We start from the raw sequence: 27,444 nt of genomic DNA, 5'->3' as shown, positions 1-27,444 counted from the left end.
AGTTGACTATGCATTTATGGCCTAAACGGCTTCCCATAACTGTTTACTCCTTAGACCCTACTAAAGACCCGATGTTTTATGTATTTGTATTTGACTGAGTTTAAAGGTCTGATTTGTTGAACATATCTGATCAACAAGCTCGTAGATCGGCTAGTTTCAAATAGCCGATGTGTATAGGGTTTATAGTGGAGCTACAGCTGATGTTGATGCTATATATTTAGTGTGGTTGCCCAAAGGGCAACCAGACTCTAGTAATTGTAATTGCTATATACCCCTGGGGGTCCCCCGCCCCCGGACGGACCCTGCAGTCTGAGACTCACTGTGCTATTATATAGCCCCAGTGGGCTGTGTAGTGTTCGGGCAAAAGTGTTCCCTTCGGGTATACGCCCTCCTTTATCATTATGTATGCAGTAGTGGAAAGTAACTAAGTACTACTAGTTTTCAAATCAGCCTCATGGTGGCGCCAAGCCGCGTCTCACACATGCACATGCACACGCACACGCACACACACACACACACACACACGCACTCCTATCCTCCTGGTGGAGACCTGTGCCCAGAAGGGCACTTTTTCTAGTTTTTCATGATTTTGAAGGATTAAAAACAAATGATGAAAATCATGAAAAAAACGACATACTATAGTTCATTGTTTCGGAAGACATACTATAGTAGTTTTTCATGAAAATCATGAAACAAGCCCAAAATATAGGCCCGGACTGGACATTCTTTCAGGTCTGTCGAAGACCACAAATGCCAGGGCCGATTTTCTGTGCCAGTCCGAGTCCGTGCCTGGTTTGTACACTACAGTAGAGCCTACAGTACAGTACAGCACCACTCAGTTCAGACGGTTCTGATTTTCTTCTCATAATTGCCTATATCAAAAGATGACAGGCAGATACAAGGATGTTATCCTTTCTTTCTTGAAAACCTTAAAATATGGAAATTATGCAATTATTTGCAAATATACAGTGACCAAAAAGAATAACACCCCATGCAAGGAGACAGTGGCATTTCACCTAGCCTTGACAACCATGCAGTCTTATCCAAAGGTTAAAATGTAATATATATATATATATACATACACAGTTGAGAGAACTTTAGAATGATCACCCTGCATATAGACGCGGCCATTGTAGGATCATCGGTAAACCAACCTTTAGCCTGGTTAATAAACCAGACCGAATCAGCCATTGGCAAAAAAACTGCCGCGACGATGTTGTGCGATATTAGTCTGGTTTATTAACCAGGCTAGTTTACCTTAGCCACACTAGATAAAGAGCGACTGCTAAATGCCTTTAAATTGAAAATTGGGGACCAAATTGTACAATTATATAAAGGCTTAAAGTTACCTGACTAGGACCAACAGACATAAGGCCCATGATAATCATAAGGCCAATGACATGCTTGAATCGTTAGTGCAGGAAAAAAGTTTTAATCAACACTATTGAAATCACATTGCTATTATCTACATCATTCTGATATATTTGACATTACATATTACAAAATGAAAATCTGTAAAGAACACCCCTATTTACCCCGGATTCCAAACAGGGAAAAAGAGGAAGGGTGTTGACATACAAATCTCCTCCATGAAGAGATAAACAGGGAAAAACATTACATACATTATTACCACAAAGCCAAAGAAAGTGTACAATATGCACACTTAAGGAAAGTACAAAATTGAAAAAACAATGAATTTATTGACTAGGATGAATGAAACTAAACTTCTGTAAAATTGTATTTGTAATTGCCTTGTTAAGGTATAAATAATGTTTCGGGTACAGATCCATGAAATCACATCTTCACAAGAAGAAACTGTAAGCTTTTCCTTCCAGGTAATGTCATTGTAGGGTAGGAAGTAGGAGGGGGGCAGGGGTTCTCAAGAGTTCATCTTCACCTCTGTACAAAAGTTCATTTCTCTCTTAAAACCTTTTCATATGTTTTTTCCTCTTTTACCTAGAAACAATACAAAGGGAAATTTCATATATCACAACAGGACATCTGTGAGGGAGTAGACATACAAGTCCTCCGATGCACTGTTCCTAGGTTCGTCTGCAATAGTTTATTCACTGGTTGTTTTTGGCTTTGGCGTGTGTGAGGATGTGAGACTTGAGGTTGGTGGACTGGGCAAACTTCTTGTTGCAGCCATCAAAGGGGCAGACATAGGGTCGGTCTCCAGTGTGAATACGCACATGCGTGCGCAAGTTAAAGTCCAGAGAGAACCGCTTGCCACAGCCCTCAAATGTACACTGGAGACAAAAAGAGAGGAAAAACAATATTAAATCAACTCAGATCAGTCCAACAACAAAGGTAGTAGCTTGAGTTGAGATGAAAATCAGTTTAACCACTTATATACAGCGAAACAGCTAAAATAGCCTTTTATCTACAAGTTGTGAGCTACTTGACAATATTATGACATGCCCAAAGTAGGGATGCCAGCCAGGTTCAAAGTGGTTAAAGATGCTAGACAATCATGGACCACATGATGTGGTAAAATATGTGTAAAATGATGTGTAAAACATGTTAAATTAGAATATAAAGTTATAGAGTAAATGGTGCATTTATATAGCGCCTTTATCCAAGGCACTTTACATAGATTGTGCATTACATTCACCCATTCACACACACATACATACACATTCATACACCAATGGTGGCAGAAACCATGCAAGGCACCAACCAGCACATCAGGAGCAATTCTGGGTTCTGTGTCTTGCTCAAGGACACTTAGACACTAACTCTGGGGGAACCCGGGTTCGAACTGACAAACTTGCGGTTACCATCCGGCCACTCTACCCCTGAGCCACCGCCGTGTAGAGTGCATTAAACCCTGGAAGAATCCAACTGCAATGGCAGGGAGAAGGAACCCACCTGGAATGGTTTCTCTCCAGTGTGTACAAGCTGATGTCTCTTCAGTTTTGAGCTCTCCACAAAGGCTTTGCCGCACTCTGCACAGACATGTACGCGTGGTCCGTGGGTATGCAAGTGCTTCCTCATTGCAGAGTTGTCCCTGAACATCTTGGTGCATCCCTTGGATAAAAAGAACGACATTCAAATGGCAGCTCATATTGCCTCTCACTCGTGTCAGACTGAAGCAGTTGAGGATTTTCTGCCCATAAACATGCAAATGCTATGCTTTTGTTTCTAAGATTGGTATAAGTCATAAACATTTAATTTATGAGTGACCACAGACAAGCTTGGTTGGAAAATACATAAATCGTCTAACAATTCTCATACAATAAATGCTGGTGAGATGGAGAACAATTAACTTACTTTGTGTGGGCACGCTATCGTCCTGGGTGCATCATCTTCTTTGATCTTTCTTGGTTTCATTCTACAATGAAAATAGAACTTGTTATACAATTTGCCTTTGATATCTTACTTCTAGGACAGACTAGAGACATTCCCAGTAGGCAGCGAAGAACCCCACATTTTTTTAAATCAGCCTCATGGAGGCATGGCTTCTGTGAAAAAATTCCATTGTAGGTTGCTAACCAGCACAGCACAATTGGAACTATACATCAGTGTTCTCAAATTTCTTGCCTGTTTTGTGTGTGTTGCAAAACTTAATCTCTAGTTATCACTCACCGTGCAAACTCTGCTAACTGTTTGGGGTCTGACAAGTCGATGCCTGGGATACCTCCTGGAGGGAGCTTCTTCCCCGTCATGTATTCAGAGTAATCTGGAGGAGAGTTCTCACCAATGATCTGTTCTTCGTGGTCGATGTCCTTCTTGTCATCTAGCAATGAGAAGAGATCTTTTTAAATAAAAAGAAAATGAAAAAGCCAAGAGCAATTTGTAGGTTACATCAACAGTAACTTGTCCTGGTGTATGATGACAACCTGACCATTATTTAACTTGTCTTGCATGGTAATATATTTTCCAAGGATGAACATGTTTCTAGGTCTACTGAATTTGACAGATAACCTAAGAATTTATAAGCATGGCACCTTAAAATGTTTTGTCTTTCATAAAACTTCATATAGCAACCCCCTTGTATTACAATATCTAGTAATAATATAAATAATTGGTAAACAAACAATAATATATATATTTTTTAAAGAATTCACTTTAATATAAATTAAGTATAAAAGGTGGGAGAGGGGGGGGGTGATGAGGGGTCATGTCTTGTTTTATCTATTCTCCATCCTTTGGGATATCTTTGTTTGTGTGCATTTGCATATACATGAAATTTGCTCATCGGATTTGCCCATCGAAACTATACATGGAGTTTACCTAAATACATTTTGCTACCGTTTTAAAAGCTGTATGTGACGAATCAAGGTTGAATTGAATTGAATTTATGCCATGTCACCTAACAATAGAACAGTTTAATGTTTTCAATTGCATTGACATTATAAACACATTTCTAGCAACGAGCTATGAGGTTCCCACATTCTCCATAGAAATGTGTACTACTTCTTGCATGTGTGTAAGGTTCTTATTCTGCAGATTTACTGATCATTGGTTCTCAATGGGATTGAGTTCAGGAGCCTCATGCACAATGCCATCTTGCCATGTATGCAAAAAAGAGGTGGTCAAAATGTCTGGGGAATCGGGGTTGCATTAAAAAACACAATGTGTGTGTGTTTATCTTGCACACATTTTGGAGAGATGTGGGGATTATTGAACAAACTGATATACAGCGCTTTCATAAAAACCTTTTTGTTTTGACCATAAAATACCACTTTCACTACCTTTAAATGTTAGGACTGTGATTCTATTTAATTTTATGAAGCCACTTTGCCCACCCTGAAACTGGGAGGTCGGGGTTCCTTCAAAGTCATCCCTGAAGATTATAAAATTGCACCCAATGCCTCGCTTAATTTTACTCATCATCAAGGGTTGGATTGGGGGAAGGCCCTGCAACATGCTAGCATCATGTACAAGGGGTGTACTACTTCAACTTGTACATCACGCTGCCTCACGCTATGTAAACAGCAGATGGGTTCCTGACCTATGGGCCACGCAGCTCGAGAACCAAGGCAAATGACTAACTTTTTCACACATAACAGTGACACACATTTCCTTGGCTTTTGACACCTTCACGCTAAATATTTTAAGATAGTCGATAATGTAACGATCATGACTGCAATCTTACAAAAAGGTGAAAAATTCCTAATAATTTGTGGAAACACTTAAACAATTGATCCCCAGCGACATTATTCAGAGGAAAACATTCTGCAAAAGTAGTGAAGAATACTTGCACTGATGTGCAATGATGACAGAGTTGAAACATGTCAAATGATGAACCCTTGTTCTGGGCAGTGGTGGAAAGTATGTAACTTTACTGGAGTATTTCCAATACATTACTTAGTACTTACAGTACTACAATATTGCAAATATTGTACTTTTACTCCACTACAATGCAGAAGGAAGGTTGTGGGTTCAAATCCCGCCTGGGGTCGACATCGGCAAGGGTATGCGGTAGCAATAGGTTCTTAAAGCCAAATCAAATGGGTTCAGATCTGAGCCCAGTCTTGAGGAGGCGCATCTGAAGCCTGTGTTGGACAGGGGTCTCCAGACATAAAAACAAAGAAAAACTTACTACAATTATTTGAAAAGTTTAGTTACTAGTTACTTAGATTTTGATTATCATTACAAAACATGCATTAACCACTTTAGCCATATACTTGGGCTATTTAAAAATGGACGATCTACGTGTCGCAATGCAACACGTTGTGAGTTTGTAGATCCACTAGTTTCAAACGATTCGTATACATATTGAACTTGTGAATTGGGACATTCTGCATAATGAGCACTTACTTTTGCTACTTTAAGTATATTTTGAAGGAAATACTTTTGTACTTTTACTCAATATTACATACCATATTTTTATTCCTTTCCACAGCACACTCAAAAAAATCTTGTAATAACGGATACGATTGAGCTGAAACTGCTCAGTGACCCTACAAGGTAGCCTCAATTTGCAACTAGATTTTTTTGTAATGTGATGAATCTAGAGTTGCAATACCCTCCATTGACTCCCCACTCATCCAATTTGCGTTTGCGATCTGCTTGTCTTAAACAACGTTAAACTCACCAACATTGCAGCTGTAGTCCAAGCTTGAATTATCCTCTTTCAAATCTGCCGAGCTTGTTTTTCATAAAAATCCCCCGTAGACATGTTATGAGCTACTTTCTGTCAAGAAATTCTGTGCAAGTGATTCTTTTGCAAGTGTTGGGGTTTGGAAGCGCTCGTGCAACTGCGAAACAGATGGCATGCAGGGCCGTTCAGTGACTTAAGACGAGCGCTTCCAAACTCCAGCACTTAACCCATTCTGACCTGAGATCAGATTCATACGAGGTTTCCACTGGACACACACTGGTCTGATTAACCCATTCTGACCTGAGATCAGATTTAAAGAAATGTCAGTCGTTCTTCGATTTTTCAAAAAATAGCAGACCTACAAGCTCGTAGCGCGCCACTCGGTGGCTTGTAGATCTGCTATTTTTCAATAGCTAAAGCATAACATGATGCTAACACCAAAATGGGTGCCCGGTCAGAATGGGTTAAGGGCCGTCCATCGATCCGGCTTTTTGGCATTCGATACCGATTTCGATACATGGGGGTCCAGTATCTGCCGATACAGAGTACCGATCCGATACCCCCCACAAAGAAACGTAATAACCTATAAAGCTGTATGCCTCACTGTGTGGAGTCTGGAATCATTATTTTGTGTAAGGCAACATCAAGGCTTGACTTAAACATTACTTTCCCAACTTTGTAAAACAAAATGTAACAAACACAGATATAAATGCACTGAATTATTTATTAAATAACTGTGCAACAATTAGACCAGGTTAATGTGTGCGCAGGCTAGCCTGGCTGCATTCCACATGTTATACTGTCAATACTACACTGCTGTGTCACAGAGGAGGTAGAGTTGTTTTCATACTGTAATTACACATAATTATCGGATCGGATAATGGATCGGCCACCGATCCGATACCCGATCTAGAATTTTAGCCTGGATCGGCGCCGATCTCCGATACGAGTATCGGATCGGTGCATCCCTATCTCCGACCATCGAACTTTTCGTCGGAAAGCTCCGGTACAACTACAACATGACGTCACTCGCAACTTCGGAAACGCATTTCTCCGAATTTTTGTTTTGAAAGCTGCACTCCCAGATGTTGTGACTCTCCGAACTCTACTACTCTACTAGTTTGGTGGTCGGAGACAGTATGGACTGCCCTTTAGTATCACATAATTTCTTGACAGAAAGTAGCTCATAACATGTCTATGGGGGATTTTTATGAAAAACAAGCTTGGCAGATTGAAAGAGGATAATTCAAGTTTGGACTACAGCTGCAATGTTGGTAAGTTTAACGTTGTTTAAGACAAGCAGATCGCAAACGCAAATTGGAGGGGAGTCAATGGAGGGTATTGCAACTCTAGATTCACCACATTATAAAAAAAGAGTTGCAAATTGCGGCTACCTACAAGGTTGTGTTGTGTCATGTGTATCAACCTGGGTGCTGGATGGGAATGGCAATAATCTATGAGGACTATACATTGAAGATGTACACTACAATCCTCTAAACTCAAATCTGTGGCTAATAAAAAGGATGCAGGCATTGGCTTAAAGTCAATATATCCTTTTCACCCACGATTCAAGTATCTCTTGAATAGCAGACTGATATGTTTTTTTTTTAACAAAACGGCTACCGTTTCTTTAAATATTCACGTTCTGGAAAACAGAGAACGGAGAGGATATGAATCCTCGTTTAAGTTTTTTTCCCCAGTAATAGTATATAGTATATAAAATAATTAATCACAGACAGTTATTTGATTTTGTCCTCCTTTTTGGTGTGTGTGTGTGTGTGTGTTGTGTGGCCTGTGGTGGGGGGGGTCGGGTCTTGTGATTGTTGTTTGCTTGCAGTACACTGACAGTAGTTCGACACCGTCGAAACCGACCCCTCCTCCTTATTCCAACTGACTGTCATGATAAACTAGGCGCCTCCCCTCCCGTTGACTCTTATGTTAAACCTGTCACTCCCCCTTCCACTGACTGTCATGTTAAAGCAGGCCCCTCCCCCTCCCGTTTACTCTCATGTTAAACTACGCCACAGCGGCCTAGCAGCAGCTCCGCAGCCAGCAGCGGTGCACTTCTCTCCCCCACACCGTCCGCCATCTTCCCCGGCCCAAATAAACGCCATTTTTTCGGGCCGCCATACTTTCTAAACCGGGGAAATATGGCGGCGCCCATCAACACATAAAACATGGCTTCCCATAAAAACAAAAACATTTCAGGGGGTATATAAAGTGGTTCCGACGTGGTAAATGATTCAAAATTTCCTCGGAGAAGACGAGGCCCAGTGGCGGGGTGCAGACACACAGAGAACAATGCGTGTTATTCCAACCCAGACTCTGAACTTACCAGATGCCCACATCGTGACTGAAAACTCCCCCTCAAGAGTCTTTATCTGGACCTGCTTCTGCTCCCACTTTCGGCCCATTTCGGTTCCGCTCAAATAAGTCTTTTTGCCCGCTTTCTTTCCACTTCCCCCCTTCTTCCCCCGGCCCGAGCTTTTCCCAGCGACCGTCACTAAAGTCTGTTCGATATAGTCGTCTTCCACGGCGGGCACCGGGACGGGGATGAGGATCTGGTCCCCGTAGCCGTCGTCGTGCAGTTCAGAGTCATCGTCGCCCACCACCTCCTCCCGGGTCTGGACCAGGATCACCTCCTGGTGGTGGTGGATCGAGTGGTGGTCCGTGTCCAGCGGCTGTAACGCGATCATGGGCTGGTGCTCATCATCATCGTCGTCGTCGTCCTCCCCGACCACAGTCGTCTCGATGGTCTCCACTTCTATTTCGTGGAGTTCCACGATCTCGGCCGGCATCTCCGAGCCATCCGTCTCTATGTACAGAGTATCCCCCGACGCCATCATGTCGAAATCCCCGGTGCTTTGTTCCCCCGCCACTTTCAGTGTTTTTTGTGTGCTTCCCCCCCGTTCTTTAACTCGGCAGCCTGTTCCTCCTTCCTCTCTCTCTACACAACACAACTCTCCAGTCCACACTGTTGTTCTGCTCTCGTCGCCACTATGCTCCAGTTCCAAGCTCTCGCGTGATTTCACACAAGTGTTTGGTTGAGAGGTTTGATGGTCTGCTACGATTAAAACATTGTGGGTTATAAAGACGTATCATTATTGTGTATTTATGTATTGTATTCTAAGTAGATTTTAATTTACTCACTCACACGTGACACATCCATATTCTCTCTCTCTCTCTCTCTCTCTCTCACACACACACACACACGCACGTGTGTGTGCGTGTATCCCCCCGTTATTTACCCCCTTTTTGATTGATTGAAATATGTATTAACAGTTTGCGGAATTAAAGTACATTTCAAGCACAACTCAATACAAAGACTGTTAAGAACTGTGAGTGGACGACCCAATAAAGCGTTACACTTAATTGTCTACAAGAGGGTCCTTGTTCAATTCATCAAAACATTTAGAGACACAAATAGACACTTTATAGCCAAAGAACAGAACAGGACTTCACCATAGAGGAGGTAAAAGGGAAAAGAAACATAGGCCTATACAGTGAGGGGGAAAAGGGATGATTTCCTTTTTTTGGCTATATAGAAGTGTATATTTGTACAAATGTTATGATGAAAGATCATGAAACTTACTTTGACAGTTTTTGTATTGAGTTGGGCTTGAAATGTACTGTAAAATAAATACTACTATCTATATTTCTATCTATCTATCTCTCTATATATAGTAGCTGATGTGGGGTTTAGAAGCATTTTGATGATAACAAACAAACAGTCACACAAAAACAAACCTCCAACTTAGTGGTATAAATTGTCCATGCAGAGTAAAATAAATATGAACAGGTGCCACTGTCACCTGTTCCCTATTAATGGGAGGGGCTTGATCGCTCCTTACACATTTATCTACCGTACCTGTGTGGGTGTGACCCGAAACTGAAGGTTGATGACACAAGACACACACTACATAGCCAGTCGCATGTTCGTCCCCCGTCCAAACAACATAACATAGCAAGGAAAGAAATGGGGAAAACGGGTGGAAGACAGGACTTTGAATGGGTCTACAATGACCAGCCTCACACATCCAGAAGAAAAGAAATATTGGGTAAGATGAACCCGAAATTTTAAAGACAACTAACAACTTTATAGACAAGTCTTCTTCACTTGACCATTTTTAACATTTTTTTCCTGACGCCAGTCTACTTATAAAGCGTAGCCGGTTAAACCAGTTTACAAACTGTACTGCTGAACCAGTCATATGTCCACAATGGATTTGAGGTAGGCAGTAGGCTCGGCTAATCATTAGGTGATAGCCTAGGACGAGAGTAGCCTAGGGCATTAAAAAGTGACGCAAATTGACACAAGTCCAGAAATCAGTTGTCGATTAAAATGACTATCGGAAAGGAAAAAAAATCAAATCTAACTTTCAAATTATATCTAAAAAAAATCGTAATATATATGAATGTTGAATATATAGCTTAATTGCTCTGATTGTTCACTTCAGTTGCTAAATTAAGTTATTCCATAATTTGAGCCTACTGTAATTGAGCATTAACGAAGCTGGAGGAAAGATCATGACACATCAGATTAAATTAATAGTAATCTTGAATATAGGTAGGCCACTATAGGCCTAGACTAGAGAGAACATCTAAAAAACATGCTCTTATAAGTGAAAGGACTCACACTAAGACATTCGATCCCTGCATGACATTCCTCTCCTGCCATGGTAGCCTAACACAGAATATTATAAAACAAGATCATATAACATAATTATGGAACCTGTTTAGCCTCGAAGTGTCACCCTGACTGTGCTTCCCTTTTTATAAATCTTATAGTAAAACAAGGTTACCCAATGCCCATAGATTATTATTTATTCTCAGTGAAATACCAAGTGCATAATTTCTCTGACTACCCGACTTTCTAAAACAATGTCAACATGCTGATAGCAGGTGCATTTGACAATGCCTCCTAGGACGGTAACAAGACACATTCTCTACTCACAGCAAATAGATACAATGCTTGTATGGCAGTGAGAGGGGAGGCATTGTTGGCGACAGACCCCTCAACAAAGATTGTCAAATTAAACAGGGTTGTAGGCCTACGGCTTTACACAGAATACTTTTTCTAAATACCGTAATTCACTTCTGTGTGTCTGTGTGTGTGTGTGTGTGTGTGTGTGTGTGTGTGTGTGTGTGTGTGTGTGTGTGTGTGTGTGTGTGTGTGTGTGTGTGTGTGTGTGTGTGTGTGTGTGTGTGTGTGTGAAATAAAGCAGGGAAAAAAAAACACACTTTTGAGTGGGCATGCCAAATCTCCAATAGGCCTACTACCTATATTGCAATAGCCATATAGAGGGTATGCGCGTGACATCATCATCATACGCGGGAACGCCTACTGAGTGGCAAAAAACTACTTTTCTGGCCTTGACAGCCCATACATCCAAACATTAAAGTTATATCTGATTGCATTAAACAACGTTAAACTACATTAAACTCACTTTGCCAAGTCACTTTGCCACTCGATTTCCCATTCACTTCATGCATGCGCATACATACCCTCTATTGTTGCTCTGGAGTAAGAAACGTCTACCGGATGGGGTGTTGACACCCTTGGGTCATAAATTATTATCATGGTTTTGTTTTTATCATGCCCCCGCTGTAGTTAAAATTTAATATTTTATAGCGTTTGTGTGTTGCCTCTATGGAAAAGACAGTGGCAATTAGGACCACCTACTGTAATTAGTCACACAAAGAATGGCTGTGCATCATTGCACATCAGGTAAATCATTGACTTACAATGAAAAGTTTCCATTCCACTATGGTTTGTTTGTTTGACTCTGAATAGATTTGGTGTCGGGAGCATCAGTATCAACAGAAAACCCTATATAAATAATGTTCTCACCGTTCGGCATCATTAAAGCTGCATTATGTAAATTTCCTCTTCTACCCGTGCAGTGCTGTCATTTTTACCACTGACATTTATCCTCTGCTTGCTCAGGGGATCTTGACCTTTGTTGTCAAAATTTGTGTCAGATCCTGTGTCTAGGTGAGACATGACTCTATACGCAATCTAAAAAAAGACAACCAATTGTATGTTATACGGTATAGAATTATCATACACATTGGACATTACATTTTATTCATTAAAAAACAAAAGTTACATAGTGCCACTATAAGTAGGAGTATTATATTGCACTTTGTATTTTCAAGGTGTGGAAGTGGGATAGCATTACCTGATGAGTTAGAATAGTTTGCTGATATGTGGTTAATGATTTAACTGTATGCCCCGAGTGTGTGAACCATGGTAATAATGTCAATTTAACACAGACCACCATGGGTCAAATACGTTTTTTTGTGCAACAAGGATTATTTATTTAGACTTTGTGCACTGAGTGATTGAATTAGCTATTAGACTTTTTAAGTGACTTTCAAGGTCTCACTAGGAATTAAGGAATTCCATAATGACTTATGGTCTGAGCAAAAAATTAACTAAATAAAGAGGGTTTGGCCTGGAGGGTGGAGTCCAACTTGTTCTTAGAAAACCTTTTCATCACGTCTCTGGACACTGAAACCAGGTTTCAGTGTCCTGAATCTCTTTGTTGCTCAGTAAAAGAGGATTTGCACAGAGGCATACAAATGAGGTTAAAGCAAAGAAGCAGACTACATTTGCATCTATCACTCTGAACTCTCTGGTCAGTGGTGTTTGACTTATGGTTCCTTAGTGTGACAGATGGAAGGTAAAGCCCACTAAATGCATACAAAAGAGGAAGTGTAGATAACTAGAAATTAATAATTTCCACTTGTTTCAGTAATAAATAATACATACTGGTCTGTCCTTTGCCTGGAAGTTGTAACTATGATGAGAGAAGGCTATGTTTCAATTATAGTATTTCTTATGAATCAGAATATTACAACCACAAAGGTTACATGATACTGTATCAATAATTAATTAATCACATGACTGATGTAATTTAGTCTAAAGGATAAACTTCCTACTCAATTTCTGTGTTCTCATATTATAAGCAAGCGGGTAACTCTGGGACAAAGGTCTTCATTCTCTCGGTTTCACCGCTTATCATTTATAGATTATAGATGCCTCTACGGGCATTTCCCACATTTCTGCTGCTCCCTCTCTTTCTTACTCTTCCTCTACCCCCATTACCTCCAACTTCATATCCGTATGGAGCTTCTTGTCTCCAACCATATCTTGTCTCCAACTTCTTGTCTCCAACCATCTCCCTCTCATTATGTTTCCCACCACCTCTCTCCTCAGCCAAGTATCCAGAGATCAAGTCCCTGATGGGTCCGGACCCCCATTTGAAGTGGGTGGTATCGGGCATGGTACTAACCCAGCTCCTGGCCTGCTACATGGTACACAACCTCTCCTGGAAATGGATCCTCTTCTGGGCCTATGCCTTTGGGGGCTGCATTAATCACTCGTTGACCCTTGCCATACATGACATCTCTCACAACGTGGCGTTTGGCAACAAGCGGGCTAAGTGGAACCGCTGGTTTGCCATGTGGGCCAACCTGCCTATCGGGGTGCCTTACTCCGCCTCTTTCAAGAAGTACCACATCGACCACCATCGGTACCTGGGGGGCGACCAACTGGATGTGGACATCCCTACGGATGCTGAAGGATGGTTCTTCTGTACCCCGGCCAGGAAGGTTCTCTGGCTCTTCCTCCAGCCCCTTTTCTATGCTCTGCGGCCCCTATTGGTCAATCCTAAACCGGTCTCTCAACTAGAGGTGCAGAATGCCGTGTTTCAGTTAACGGTGGACTTCATCATCTACTATCTGTGGGGAATTAAGCCTATTGTTTATCTAATCACAGGTACTATCCTGTGTATGGGGCTGCATCCCTTCTCTGGACATTTCATAGCAGAGCATTACATGTTCATGAAGGGACATGAGACATATTCTTACTACGGACCACTGAACTGGCTCACATTCAATGTTGGGTATCATATGGAGCATCATGACTTCCCAAGTATACCAGGCAGCAAACTACCTCAGGTGAGACCCTATTGCACTCATGTGAAACAGTAGTTTATTAACCCATTCTGACCTGAGATCAGATTCTAAAAATAGCAGACCTACAAGCTCGTAGCTCGCCACTCGGTGGCGCGCTATGAGCTTGTAGATCTGCTATTTTTCAATAGCTAAAGCATAATGCTAACATCAAAATGGGTTCCCGCCCAGAATGGGTTATTATAGCAAAACCTCACATTTATACACCTCCTGAAAGATCATCATTTTGTGAAAACAAAATGATCTAATTCTCATTACTATATTTTGTACAACAATTATTAAACAATAATAGTAGGGAGAGAGAATTACAGTAGGTATTGCTCCCACTACATCCAGTACTCTAAGTACTCTCCTATAAGTCAATAAAGTATTGGGAAATACCATGCCACAATTGTTTTTATCAAATGCAAACATTTATCAGGTGACAGGGCAGACTTTATAACTGATTAACTGCAGCCTCAAAGTGATACGCCTCTAGATAATCATAAATGACAGATTTTGGTCCCAAGTGGGATATCTGATATTCTGGTTAGGAAGACGAGTAGGGATGGAGCTTGAAACCTGATACCCCAAAAAATGTGATAAGCTTATTGAGTACCTGGTATCAAGTGTTGGCTTATCAAGCCTGTTATCAAGCATAGTGGTAGGAATGAATACCAGCACTCCTTTAGGATTTCCCCAGCAGGCAACAACAGACAAATGGTTGTTTCGGCCCGGAGGCCTTCTTCAACTCAAATCTACAAAACAGTGATTCTGTATCACTTATAAAGGGGACCTGGGTGCGTTGCACTACGGTCCAGGTGATACAGAAACACTGTTTTGTAGATTTGAGTTGAAGAAGGCCTCCGGGCCGGCGGGCCGAAACGTCCATTCGTCTGTTGTTGCCTGCTGGGGTAATCGAAAAATAAACAAGAATCCTAAAGGATATAAATGTGAGTGCTGGTATTCATTCCTACAGTTTATGTCTATCAGAACTGTGCACCCGTTACACTATTACGTGGAATTACTCAACTGAGTGCTTGCTCTCGCTTTCTTCATCAAGCATAGCGGCCCATGATGTCATGTTTAAACAATCAAGACAAGAGGCGATCAAGAAATAAATCAAATGCTGGCACAAACATGTCAGTCTAAAAGTATATTGATACCTGCCACCCAGCACTGCCCAGGTAAACACAATTAAGCTTTTAAAGTGACTGTACACACATTAACCAGTTAACAGTTTCTTCTATATTTTCCAAAAGTAAAAAGGTCAATTGCCTTCCGTCTGTTACAAAATTACTGTTTTTGAAGGCCTTAGTAAAAGATACTGGTTCTGTTCAGAATACCTAGTGCAAAAGAGGAAGAACATCACCTCATAACCTTCAACCCCTACCCTGTCTGCCCTCTGCAAGGACTCTGTTAAGGAGTGTGATTGACAGAGGGACAAAGGAATGCTTGTACCTATTGTATTTGCACGCATGGACCTTGTACCTCCTACCTGATGGCATTAGCCGATACTCAGGGTATAGTACATGGGAGGGGTCAGACACAATTTTCTTAACCTGTCCAATGGTGGCCTGCTCAAAGATGGGGGGTGATCAAAGGTGTAGACATACCCATGATCTTATAACGTAACTAACCACACTTCTTTTCACCAGGTGAAACTAATTGCATCAGAATACTACGACTCCCTGCCACAGCACACCTCCTGGAGCCGTGTTTTATGGGACTTCGTCTTTGATGACAGCATTGGCCCCTATGCCAGAATCAAACGGGAATACAAACTCGTCAAGCAGGAATAAATTTGAATTTGACTTTATGCCTCTATTCAAATTAGAATTTAAATTTATGACCACACCCTCCTAAGTACAACCCAACCCTATTCTCCCTCACCCATTTGTATGTTTGTATTCATCACTGCACTAAAGCTAATATCAACGTGTGTAGGAGATCCAAGACATGATGGATGAATGTGAATGCACTTCAAGGAACATGGTGGAGAATTCAAATACTATGGTATCTCTACCAAATAATCAATATTTGCAATATGGCTCTGCCTTGTGAAAGACCAAAGAGTAAACAATTTCCTGCAGTCCAGTAGGCTCTGAGGTGAACAAAACGTGAACAAGCTACCAAGCAGGACTATCATTTTGATTGTCTCATAGTTATTTATTAATTAATATCCAGTTATTTGAGACTTAAAGGAGAATGCCATGCTAGAAGGCTAGTTGTTACGTCCCCACCAAAGAGGTCCAGGTGTTATTTTGTGCAAAAGCTCATTATTGGCTATTTCCCCTACCATAAGCCCTCAATGAATTGCATTGAATGGGAATTGAATGGGGCTATGGGGTGTTGTGCTAATTCGCTTATTTCCATCGCTCAAAATTATATTTCTTTTGTATATATCCTCTCTTCATAATGTAAATAATATCCCAAGCGGCACACTTTACTACTTATTTCGATGGAAATAAGAGAATTAGCACAACACCCCATTGCCCCATTCAATTCAATGCAATTCATTGAGGGCTTATGGTAGGGGAAATAGCCAATAAGGAGCTTTTGCACAAAAAAACACCTGGACCTCTTTGGTGGGGACGTAACGACTACAAAGAAAGGTAAGAAAGCCTTCTAGCATGGAATTCTCCTTTAAGAAGTGGATTTTTTTTGTCAGATTCTTATTTTTACCAAAAGGAAGAACCCTACTTGGCTGTGGGGCAAATGTCACTTGCATTTGTGTTTACTAAAACTTGAATACATTTTTATTATTTTTGTACTCACAAGTCTATATACCACCAGTGCTTTATAGACAGCTATTATGTCTGCATGGTTTTGTAATATACAGTATATAAAATCTTTGAGGATGTGAATCAAGGCACACACATCACCTCTTTGTGAATCTACAACTGTACAGTATGTCTATGAAAGGCTCTCACAATAAGAGCAAACATTATCTTGTACTATGTCTATACACACACTACACAGTATGTGCAGAGCAAGGAAGAGGTGGAAATGAGCTTTGAAACCTTACCTTTTAGAAGAGCCTTTTCGTCAGTGATTACGTTCTGCTTCCATTTGCAACTCTGTTGTGACGTCTGCTGTAAACCTGTTTAAAGTCAGAGTAACTTCATAATTTGTCATACTTGAGAAGTTTGATTGTTATTCCTGTTTAAATGGTTTTAAATGATTTTTTACAAAGCAGCTTTGTAAATAAATGTATCATAATGAATAAGACATACTTTGAAAGCCTCTTGTTATGTACAGTACCTTTCTTGTGATGACAGGTCTTTAGTTTCACCACAATCGGAACAGAAGCTGTGTGTGTGTGAATAAGTGTTAAATAGCTCTATATTCAGAATAATCATTGCTATGAATAATAGGGTGAATGCTCAGTAACGAGGGGTCTCCCTGCCTCTCGATCTCTTTAGTTATACATTTTCAGGGAAAGAACTCCTACAAGATAAACATGTGAAATTGGAAATGAGACAAAATAGCAAAACATTTATGGAGTTCACTGCTTAAAATTCAAAATTCTGTTTACTGAAGATATGGGGAGACCCTCGTTACTGAACAAACGCTTTATAGCAATGATTACTATATCTGAAAATAGATAGCATGGATTAAGGCAAAACAAAATCTCACGACTGAAAAGTTTTGCCAAGTCCTAATATGTAATTTGTGAAACCGTGTGAAAGGAGCCACCACACACTATCACCATGTGTCCTTCCTAGTACACACTTAACACTAGGTCAAATTATGTTTTGGTAGCCATACACCAGTTGAAGAAATTGCAGATTGAGGCGTTCTAATTGCAGTTATTAAATATATGAGATCATTAGGGTTTTCTGGAAGACTGAAATGACTAATAACCGGAAATATTGGTGCAGGACACGCTTCTATAGAAGACATGCTGACTTCTATGGAATCCAAATGACTGAAATCAGTCGTGGCGACTGAGAACTTTAATCCATGCTAACAGACTTAAGTATAAGTATAAGTTGGAACTGACTTTTCTTTCTTTTTTTAGATGCGAGTGAAAGAAACGGATTGTGTAGACAACTGGCAGGACTCATTTTTGTTAGAATGAATTTACTTCCAGCTTTTAAATCAGAACGTTTTCGAGAGCAGACAGAATGGAGAAAATGCAACAATCAATGTTCCAGCAAATCTTCCCTGCAAAGAAACATTTAGCTATCATCATCACATACCTTTAATTACCAATGCAATATTTGCGTGTTGCCAGAGGAAAACCATTGTTTTCACATAGCTACCGTTTTTTTTAAAGTTCAACCTCTATACGTCTATGTATAGAAAGGGAGAGGATTCATGGAAACAAACCACTATATGGCAAACGTACCACCTGATTTATACTTCACCATAAGACGTGTCACATCTTGTCGGTCTTTTAGATCTATTTTTGGTGACTGACACCGCCATACAACGGGTTATAAATTAAGCATTTTACTCATTTATCGAGACAGGGTTTCATGCATACTCGGGAGGTTCACAAAGCATAGGGTGACTAAATAGTTGCTACTACACTTTATATCTAGGCAAAACCAGGTGGCACATTTACAGTGATGGGTCTGTTTTGAGAATTATCCCAGTGCTCGCACACCCAAACATGTAGAATGAAATACCCTGACCATACTGGAATTGTAGTTGTCATGATTTCCTTCGCAGTTTCATTGTACAAGACGTTTGTACTTAGACATGCATTACTTAATCTTTGAGACAAGCATATGCTACTGGCAGGATAAACAAGGTATAGGCCTCCTGTTTCTCATATCTGGGCATTTCACTTTTATCTTGGAGTGCATTACCTGACAGTCAGCTGTGTCTTTCATGGGATGTCCTTTATATTTTTCTTTTACTTCAATATTGCCCAGTGAAAACTAACTTGGAATTATCAGTGCTCTGGGTGGCCAGAGATGGTGAAACAGGGGGATGGGATTTGAGACTTTGACTGCTGAATTGTACGAGTTGGTGGGGGCATGTGCATATGGGGTGATCACTGGCTGCCTCCTGTGAATTGCTTGATCTTTGTTTAATTTATTTTTTATTTTGTTCCCATTATCAACACTTTCACTGCACTATTATAATATACTGTATGTCCAATCAGAATGAAAGGGCTACTTTTAAGTGGATAAGTATGGTTTGAACATTAATAATTTATTTTCTGGAATAAAAAGTGTTGTACAACCCCAGTATGAAAAGGGTATTAAAAAGGCTTTTGAGGGAGGAAATGTGAGTCTGCAGCAACGTGTGTGCCCGTATTGTGCTTGTTGTCGTCATACTACTAGGGATAAACTAAATAAAAATAACAATATAAAATATAAAAGGTTGACATTAATGGTGTGCAAGTTTCCGTTCGCCTTCTATAATATCAATAAAATAATCATTGTCATCAATATCACCACCACAGGTTTTCTTTTTTTTAAATAATAAAACGGTAAAAACTTAGAAAACGAAAATATTTCCTTTTCAAGACTCGGACTGAACAGAGAACAGAGTTGCAACACTGGGCTGACTGAGTTTATAGGTGCACAGAGAGGACCATCACAACACCAAACTCGGCACGAGTGTCCATATTCACCCCAGCTGCCTGCCATCCATTCACCTCCATACTTCCCATCCTCTTCTCCGTTTTATCAGTCTTACTTCCTCTGTACAGTCTTTCGTTTCTCTCTTCTGGCCATCTTTCATCAGTCCTTTTTTTCCTTTTCAAGGTTAACTCATACCTCAATGCTTGTCGAAAAGGTTGCGCGACGGAGCATAAATCAACCTTCACTTTATTTTTTTTGCTTATTCCTTCTACTTTGCTGTCCAGCAGACTCAAAATGTTGGCACAACATTTCTGCAACTTGAATCATGGCAACGTTTTCGCACGAGGTCACAGAAACGCTGAGAGAACATTCCCTGGTCCTCGTGTCTGTGCATCTGTGTGTCCGTCCTCCTCCAGCTCTTCCACTCTATCTGTTGCTCCTGTGAGATTATGACGTACTGATTCTGCCAATTTCTTGTCTGATGGCTACGGACGACAAAGAAAAGTGGCATTTTTTTAGACCGTGGCAGTTGATCCTGTGTCATTTTTCACAGTTAGACCCTGAATTCATTCTGTTAACCCATTTTGACCTGAGATCAGATTCTAAAAATGTCTTCTACATCCTGACAGTTTTCTGAAAAAGCTATGTTTCTATGTCAGTCGTCATTTTGCCATTGGTAAAAGCATCTCATACGCAAAGAAATTGCTTTTGTATACCACTGATTCTCAACGTTAGGTCCAGGGACCCCCCCAGGGGTCATTGAGGGGGTTCCAGGGGGTATACACAGCATTGTTTTTTACTTATTAGAAATCAAATGAACCCTTATGGGTCTGTAACTCTCAGATTTAAATTAAGACTGCAGATTTCAGTGTAGATTGTGATCCCAGAGATGGAAATCATATCACATGGGGGTCCGCGGCCTATGTATATCAAACTTGGGGGTCCTTGACATGAAACAGGTTGAGAATCACTTACCATTAATTATCTCATCTTTCACTTTATGCAATTCACGTACAACTTCATCCAAGATTTCCTGAAAAGGTATGAACTTTGTGTTTGTTTCTTTTTCAGGGTTATAAAAGCATGTACATCCAAACAGTTTACAATACATACATACTCCCATGGATATGATAAAACTACAGCCAAAGGTTATGTTTCTAGCGCCAAGCTCTTCCTCAGTCTGCTGACAACTACTGGTTGGTCTTGGGACTGATGGTATTGAAACGATGTGCCTCCTCTGATACTACTGAAATCGTCTGTCTCAATTTTGCCTCTGGCAGTGAGGAGCTTCACTGGGAGGATGTACAGTAGTGAGTGCAGAGGAACACTTTGTTCCTCACAGTTCAACACCCCAGCTGACAGCCCCCCCCCCCCCCCCCATCCCCTGTATATAATGTATAATCTCTTTCCAATTTGCCAAAAAATAATAAAAGATAAATATTGTTTGCAAATTTGTGAGGTTGGCTAACAAACCTGTTTCATCCTGTCAAACTCTGTGTCTGCATCACTGGTGCTACCGATGGGTCTCACTCTGCAAGACAAAACAGCAAAGATCATCGTACAATGGTGTCGGGAAAGTATCGGATCTATTCTAAGAGCTTGTAGATCGGTTACTTTTGAAAATTTTGAAAATTTAAAGAAAATATATATACAAAAATAACTATAAATGCACCAAGTCTCTCTGTGTGTGTGTGTGTGTGTGTGTGTGTGTGTGTGTGTAGTGTACGTCTGAAATCCACGTAACTCGAGAACCGTTCGCCACACCGACTTCAAATTCGACACACGTGTTCCACACCCCCACAGGGAGTACAGTTATCCAGAACCGCCACAAAAGGCCTCTGCCCCTGCCCAGGCTCCATATATGAAGCTGGCCTGTTCTGACATCACAAATATGTTCTGACATTTGCATACACTCCATACTGTATTTGGGAATGTATAGTGAATATATAGGCATAAAAGGGACACATAGATAAAATGTGCCCCTCGGGGCACAGGTCTCCACCAGGACAGGTCAGGTTGTGGACTCCTGGCGCTATAATAAGCCAATGTGAAAAGGGTGCCATTTGTTCTTACACCATTGATGGCAATAGGATGATTTGAGGCATTTTGTTCCAAAAAAGTGTTTTGCAAAAATCCACCTGTTGGTGGTGCTATAACAGGCCAATTTGAAAAGGGTGGGATATATTCCTCAGCCTAGTAGGAAAGTCTGTGAAAGATTTCACGTAAATTGCATGCTGCGTTCATGATTTGAGGCTTTTTGTTTCAAAAGGGCCAATCCTGCAAATCTTGGAAGCCAATGTTAGCCAATCAGGATGGAATATGAAATATCGGACAGATCCGTTTTGAATACATGACTATAGAGATAGTGTGTAAGGATTTGCGGGATTTTTGGGCAGAATCTGGAGGAGTTCTGACCTTCAAAAGTCGGCCTCCTGGTGGCACTATAAAAGGCCGTTCTGGACATTTTGGGGCAGAGGTTCATCGTTGGCATCCAGGGAGTGTGTGTGCAAAATTTGGCCGGATATTAGCTGTTCACAGACGGACGGACACACGGACGGACGGACGGAGTGCAAAACATACTCTCTCCCCAATCCCCATGCCTTCGCCCTTCGGCCTGGTGGAGACAAACATACTCTCTCCCCATGCCTTCATCCCTTCGGCCTGGTGGAGACAATAACTGGGTGGGACATGCATTTTCCAACTTCCAAATGTTCTATATTATTAACCTGCCTTATTTGAAAGTAGCATTGAAAGTAGCCTGCATAATGAATTGTTATGGGCCTTCCCCGCTGGGTCATAGGTGTTCACAAACTGGAAAACATTTTAAGTTGGTGAAAAAGAGGGATGCCATTTCATCATTTATGTTGTTTGATTATGTTTAAAGGATTAACTATAGCGATGCACCCACAGAGAAAGCTGAGGACTAAGGGAAAAGGGCACTTGATAAGACTGCCCGTGTGCACCAGCACATACGACGCATGATGTCCCCATCATGTCTCATACAATGTTGTCACACTTTCTTTTCCATTAAGGGTACAGAGTAGACTTTTCTCAGCTCTTCTTACCCATTTACTGACCTTGACACCAGCGATGACTTTTCTGCAGAGTTAGATCGTTCCCACGGTTTCTTCACAGCATCTGGGGAGACAATTTCAAGCAGGTCTTTAAAAACATCCAACATGTACATCTATGGAACGGAGACTCAGCTACAAAACTTAGTAGAAGAAGTGTACCTGTTGAGTTCTGGCGGCCACCGGAGTCGTCCTGTAGAGGAAAGAATGATGACAAACCACATTTTTACACACTTCCTGGTGATTACATACTGTAGTGTAGCCCTTACAGTTTCCCAGACAAGACAACGAAGTGTTTTTTACAAAAATCAGGGACATACTGTACCTCATCTGGTTTCTCTGAAGCTTTCCGTCTGTGAAGTGAAAGTTATAGATATGAATTGGTGGTGAACACACAATTAAAACTACCTTCTTGAGAGTGATCTATGTTGCTAAGTAGCTTATAATCGTGAACAGAGACAAAATAAATGAGCCTGCAAAGGATATCTTAAAGTGTAATGCAGACAAACCAGTGAGGTATCAAGATTGGTCTACAATACAACGATCTTATCAGGGCTTTTACCTGCGCGCTAGCAGAGCGTTCATCTCCTGCATCAGTCCCTGGCCCTCTCCACCTCCACCACTGCCACCACTGGACCGGTTGGAGTCAGACTTGGAACCACTAGAACCAGGTGGACTGCTCTCATCCTGCGGAATACAGAGGATGGATGGAACCAAAGGATCAGAAATAGACAAACAGTGTCTGGAGTTGTTTGTAAGATGCCAAGATGCCATTTTAGCCATATATCATTTCATGTATATGACTAGCCCCATATGTGCCCTCTCCTGTATCTCCGAGATGAGGTCACAGCCTGGGCCCCTTCCACCGCAGTTCAGAAACGGTTTCCACAAGGAACGCTTCTTACCCTTTTCTGCACAGTGAATCCAAAAAGTGAAGGGCCAAAAAAGTTTAATTCCAATTTAGCATCGGCCAAGAAAATTCAAGTTTAAACGGTTACACGAGCGTTTAAAGTTTAAAGTTTCATCTGCGTTTGAAAGACCGGTAGATGGGTTCCACATCTACTGGCATCAAAACAGGCAGGAACTGTGCGACTCACTGCCTTACGCACATTGCGCACATGATGCGCACATAAACACATACTCTCAGCTTTTGTCAGATGTAAGAATGGGGGCTCCAAGGATCAAAAGGTTGGGAATCACTGCCCTAAGGGGAGAGATCATGGACACCAGTAAGAGCTCTGGGGGCTTGAGCAGATATTACATACTCTCTGTACTCTGCGTAGTTTGGCTCCAGCTATTGCAGCAGCCAATCCTGAGGGCTGTTGCCCTGGTCCGGGCACCCCTCCCGGGGGCCCTCCACAGGCAGGCAGTGGAGGGGGCATGGGCGGTGGCACTGCCATCGGAGGCGGGGGTCCGGGAGGAGGTGGTGGGGCCGGAGGGCCGGCCATGGGTGCAGGGGCTGGAGCTGGAGGTGGGGCCACAGACAGCAGGGATGATGGACCTGGACCTGGACCTGGAAGCGGACAAAACAAAGAGAGCTAATGTTAAAAGCTAAATTAACTGAAACCTTTTCACCCAGGAAAGGCTTAAGAGCTTAATTCCTACTCACACTCACGCACGCACACACGTCTGGAAGTACCTGGCAACAGTTGAATGTTAAGCTGCTCAAGAGCACATCAGTGCAAGAGTGGGACATTTATTAATTGGTTGATCACCAAGAACTGGTTATTAAAAACAAACATGCACTATGATTTGGTTAACACTAATTGGTAATGATCAGGTCATGTTCAGCATGGCTCGCCATTATTTCACAGAGCTGATGTACAGTATAATTATGCAATTTATGCATGTAACATTTAGGCTCTTGTGGGTTTGAAAAATGTAATGACTGAGATGTCTAATCATGAGGCGGAAGGGTAAAAGTTCAATAGCGCCCACCTGTGCACGTGTCTGCGCCAGTACATACACACAAACACACATCCCTCTGCGGAGAGTCTCCTTCCTCCTCTCTCCTCGTCATACTTACTGGTGGCCACGGGGGGGCCTTGCAGGGGGACGGGGGGGGAGGGTGTCTTCCTGAGTGTGCCCCCGTCAGACATGGCAGTGTAAGAGGGGGGTGAGGAGGAGGAGGAGGAGGGGGGCTGCTGGTACACCTGCTGCTGCTGCTGCTGCTGCTGCTGAGGGTAGAAGCTGGACGGATACTGGGGATGGCCCGGGGCCGTTTGACCCGTCAGAGGAGGATACTGGGGATGGCCCGGGGCCGTTTGACCCGTCAGAGGAGGATACTGGGGATGGCCCGGGGCCGTTTGACCCGTCAGAGGAGGATACTGGGGATGGCCCGGGGCCGTTTGACCCGTCAGAGGAGGATACTGGGGATGGCCCGGGGCCGTTTGACCCGTCAGAGGAGGCAGGGGAACCGCCTCGCAGTACTGCGGGGTCATCGGCAGGTGCTGGGAATGGGGAGAGTAGTAGTCTTCCGACTGGCCGTTGGCGTGAGGCTGTGGGGGCTGGTGGTGGTGGGGGTGCTGCTGGTGGTGGGAGGCCGTCGCCACGCTCGGGTCGAGCGGAGGGGGCTTATTGGACCTGGAGCTCAGCGGCGGCAGGGGGAGGGCCACGGGGAGGACGGGCTGCGGAGGCGGGCCCTGCTTCATATGTAAGGCCATCATGACGGGGGGAGAGGCGGACGGGGCCGCGTGGCCGTACATGTAATGGTGCATGTGAGAGGCAGACCAGGTGCCGTGTTTAGGGGGGAGCATGATGACGTCCTGCTGCTGCTGGTGGAGGTGGCGGGCGGCGGTGGGCGGAGACATGGGGATCTGGCGAACCTGGCGGCCCATGGTGCTCAATCCGGTCTGCACGGGAGAGAAGGCAGAGGCCAGGGAGGTGGAGAGCTGAGAGGAGAGCTGGGCCTTCTCCCTGGCCGAGCCAACACCCTCTCTCTCCTGGGAGGGAGAGGAGGAGGAGGCCGAGGAGGAGGGAGGGGAGGCGGACGCCACGCGGACGTAGGAGGGAGGCAGTGTGCTAGCGCGGAACTGTCTGTACTCGGGAGGAGTGTCTGGGTGGACGGGTTTGTATTGGAGGGTGGAAACGACTGTGACGGCCAGAAAGAGGAGAGACAGAGTGTGAGAGAGAGAGAGAGAGAGAGAGAGAGAGAGAGAGAGAGAGAGAGAGAGAGAGAGAGAGAGAGAGAGGAAGAGGAGATACAGGCGAAGGGAGGGAGGCAACAAACAGGCAAACAAACAAAGAAAAAACAAAAAGAAAAAGAGAATAAATGTGAGAAGAATGAAAAGCAATCAACCAAGCAACCAATGCACGATGAGAAACAAATTAAAAAATAATCAGGAGCAATCGAAAAAAATAGAAGCAAACAACAGCAAATTAAGAAATAATTTAAAAAAAACAGCATCAAACTATAAGAAGCAGCAGAATGCAACATGACTGAGCCAGAACGCATGTGACATTTCACCTGTAGCTGGAAGAACGAGATGGAGTGCAGGGCATGTTGCAGGGGGGCGGGGCAGGGAGGATAATACAATAAAATACTGATAGGGGAAAGAGGAGGGCATTTATGGTTGTGTTTATGGTGTTTAAGGGGTCATAATCAGTGTTGGCAGGTGTGCACGGACGACGAGCAAACAGCATAAACAGCATACACCAACAAGGAAAAAGTGGGTGGATCCAACACACACACACACACACACATCTAGGAGCTACAGTACTGCACCCTTGTTCGATTTGGACGTTTCCATAGGAAACAGCGTTCTGGGACTGATATTACCGGTGACTTCATCTGTTTGCAGAGTGAAAGTATATATTGAGCACTGTTTACAGCAGAGTAAATATCTGTCAGACTGTCACTTGGCAACTCAGGTGCATTCAGTCAGATGTTTGTTGTTGACGGTCTCGTGTCGTCGAGAATGTCTGTATGATGTCTGTTTGTGTATCCAGGCGTGTGTATTGGAGTATGTGTGTATGTGTGTACACAGTATGTACAGTTTGTAGGTAGGCGTGGGCATGTTAGTTTAGGCCTCACCTGATCCTGATGTTCGCCGCTCTCTCTCCTTGTGCGCCTGCATCTGATGTTGTTCCATCATCCTACGGACAAGAAAGAATATGACACAGTTAAAATATTTGCACAGTATATCAATGAATGGAATGAATGAATGATTTGCGGGAACATGAGGTCTTATTTGGCGTTATTGTCGAGTGTTTTAATTGCAGTTCTCTGTTGATGACGTGTGTTCTATTGTACTCCAAAAATACATGTGGTCTGTGTTTTGTTGTTGAACAATTGTTTGTAATCTTCTCCCAATTTAGCAATGTCTACTTCGGTGGTCCCTGTCACTGCTAACTCCCGTCAGCGTGCAAGAAAGGCGGTGGTGAAGAAGTACTCACATTTGTTTAAGTGAGTAAAAGTATCAGTACTACAATGTAGAAATACTCCATCTGGCATTCAGAATTTACTTTGGTAAAAGTACAAAAGTATTGTCATAAAAATATACGTAAGTACCAAAAGTAAACATAAGCAGAATGTCCCATTTCAAGTTTTCAAATTGTATAAAGATCTTTTGAAAATAGCAGATCTACAAGCTCAAAACACAGCCCCGTTTCTGTTTTCCTCCCAGAATTTTCCCCAGTGAGGGGTGGGAGAGGCTGGACAGCAGACGGCTGGACTTTGAATTTCTCGAACTATAAACTTTCATGACAGCAGAACAGCCTAAGTACAAATATAATTTATGAAAAGCTACTACAGTGAAGTCTGTTCACAGAAGTTGTTGTAGGATATGTGGGGATTATCTGACGAGGTACCATTTGAGGGGGC

General features: G+C 42.4%; 3 protein-coding genes across 5 annotated transcripts in view; 1 reads left to right on the top strand and 2 right to left on the bottom strand.

Annotated features, from left to right (window-relative positions):
• Positions 1–1,416: 1,416 nt before the first annotated feature.
• Positions 1,417–9,016, bottom strand: yy1a (YY1 transcription factor a). Its single transcript, XM_083792204.1, has 5 exons — positions 8,385–9,016; positions 3,589–3,739; positions 3,274–3,334; positions 2,872–3,030; positions 1,417–2,249 (listed from the first exon to the last, which is right to left on the bottom strand). The coding sequence occupies exons 1-5, from the start codon at positions 8,893–8,895 to the stop codon at positions 2,067–2,069; spliced, it is 1,065 nt and encodes a 354-aa protein (XP_083648330.1). The 5' UTR covers positions 8,896–9,016; the 3' UTR covers positions 1,417–2,066.
• A 940-nt stretch (positions 9,017–9,956) lies between these two features.
• On the top strand, positions 9,957–16,332 carry degs2 (delta(4)-desaturase, sphingolipid 2). The gene is made up of 3 exons (XM_083792530.1): positions 9,957–10,107; positions 13,272–14,014; positions 15,667–16,332. The coding sequence occupies exons 1-3, from the start codon at positions 10,026–10,028 to the stop codon at positions 15,808–15,810; spliced, it is 969 nt and encodes a 322-aa protein (XP_083648656.1). The 5' UTR covers positions 9,957–10,025; the 3' UTR covers positions 15,811–16,332.
• Positions 16,333–19,866: 3,534 nt separating this feature from the next.
• evla (Enah/Vasp-like a) overlaps positions 19,867–27,444 on the bottom strand; it is a 57,095-nt gene continuing 49,517 nt past the window's right edge. For 2 of the 3 annotated variants that reach the window (XM_083791168.1, XM_083791166.1), the window contains exons 5-14: positions 26,656–26,717; positions 24,649–25,713; positions 23,888–24,135; positions 23,185–23,309; positions 22,948–22,975; positions 22,785–22,815; positions 22,617–22,689; positions 21,025–21,082; positions 20,527–20,584; positions 19,867–20,036 (exon numbers count right to left, since the gene is read on the bottom strand). In XM_083791168.1, coding sequence (XP_083647294.1) covers positions 19,999–20,036; positions 20,527–20,584; positions 21,025–21,082; positions 22,617–22,689; positions 22,785–22,815; positions 22,948–22,975; positions 23,185–23,309; positions 23,888–24,135; positions 24,649–25,713; positions 26,656–26,717 — 1,786 coding nt within the window. In that variant the 3' untranslated portion in view covers positions 19,867–19,998. The remainder of the gene's footprint in view (positions 20,037–20,526; positions 20,585–21,024; positions 21,083–22,616; positions 22,690–22,784; positions 22,816–22,947; positions 22,976–23,184; positions 23,310–23,887; positions 24,136–24,648; positions 25,714–26,655; positions 26,718–27,444) is intronic. The other variant, XM_083791167.1, reaches the window with a different exon arrangement.

Source organism: Protomyctophum parallelum (genome assembly GCF_964188405.1).
Source record: "Protomyctophum parallelum genome assembly, chromosome: 20".
NCBI classification, from domain to species: Eukaryota; Metazoa; Chordata; class Actinopteri; order Myctophiformes; family Myctophidae; genus Protomyctophum; species Protomyctophum parallelum.
The sequence above is the reverse complement of the archived record's forward strand: the minus strand, read 5'-3'. Positions and strand labels throughout refer to the sequence as shown.

What these genes read in the sequence shown, in the direction of transcription:
- yy1a (XM_083792204.1), bottom strand. Translation starts at nt 8,895, where the DNA reads ATGATGGCGTCGGGGGATACTCTGTACATAGAGACGGATGGCTCGGAG. An exon ending in AGTCACGATGTGGGCATCTG is followed by an intron (nt 3,740 to 8,384) that starts GTAAGTTCAGAG and finishes TCTCATTGCTAG; the next exon opens with ATGACAAGAAGGACATCGAC. An exon ending in CGATAGCGTGCCCACACAAA is followed by an intron (nt 3,031 to 3,273) that starts GTAAGTTAATTG and finishes TTTTTATCCAAG; the next exon opens with GGATGCACCAAGATGTTCAG.
- degs2 (XM_083792530.1), top strand. Translation starts at nt 10,026, where the DNA reads ATGGGGAAAACGGGTGGAAGACAGGACTTTGAATGGGTCTACAATGAC. An exon ending in CAGAAGAAAAGAAATATTGG is followed by an intron (nt 10,108 to 13,271) that starts GTAAGATGAACC and finishes CTCTCTCCTCAG; the next exon opens with CCAAGTATCCAGAGATCAAG. An exon ending in CAGGCAGCAAACTACCTCAG is followed by an intron (nt 14,015 to 15,666) that starts GTGAGACCCTAT and finishes TCTTTTCACCAG; the next exon opens with GTGAAACTAATTGCATCAGA.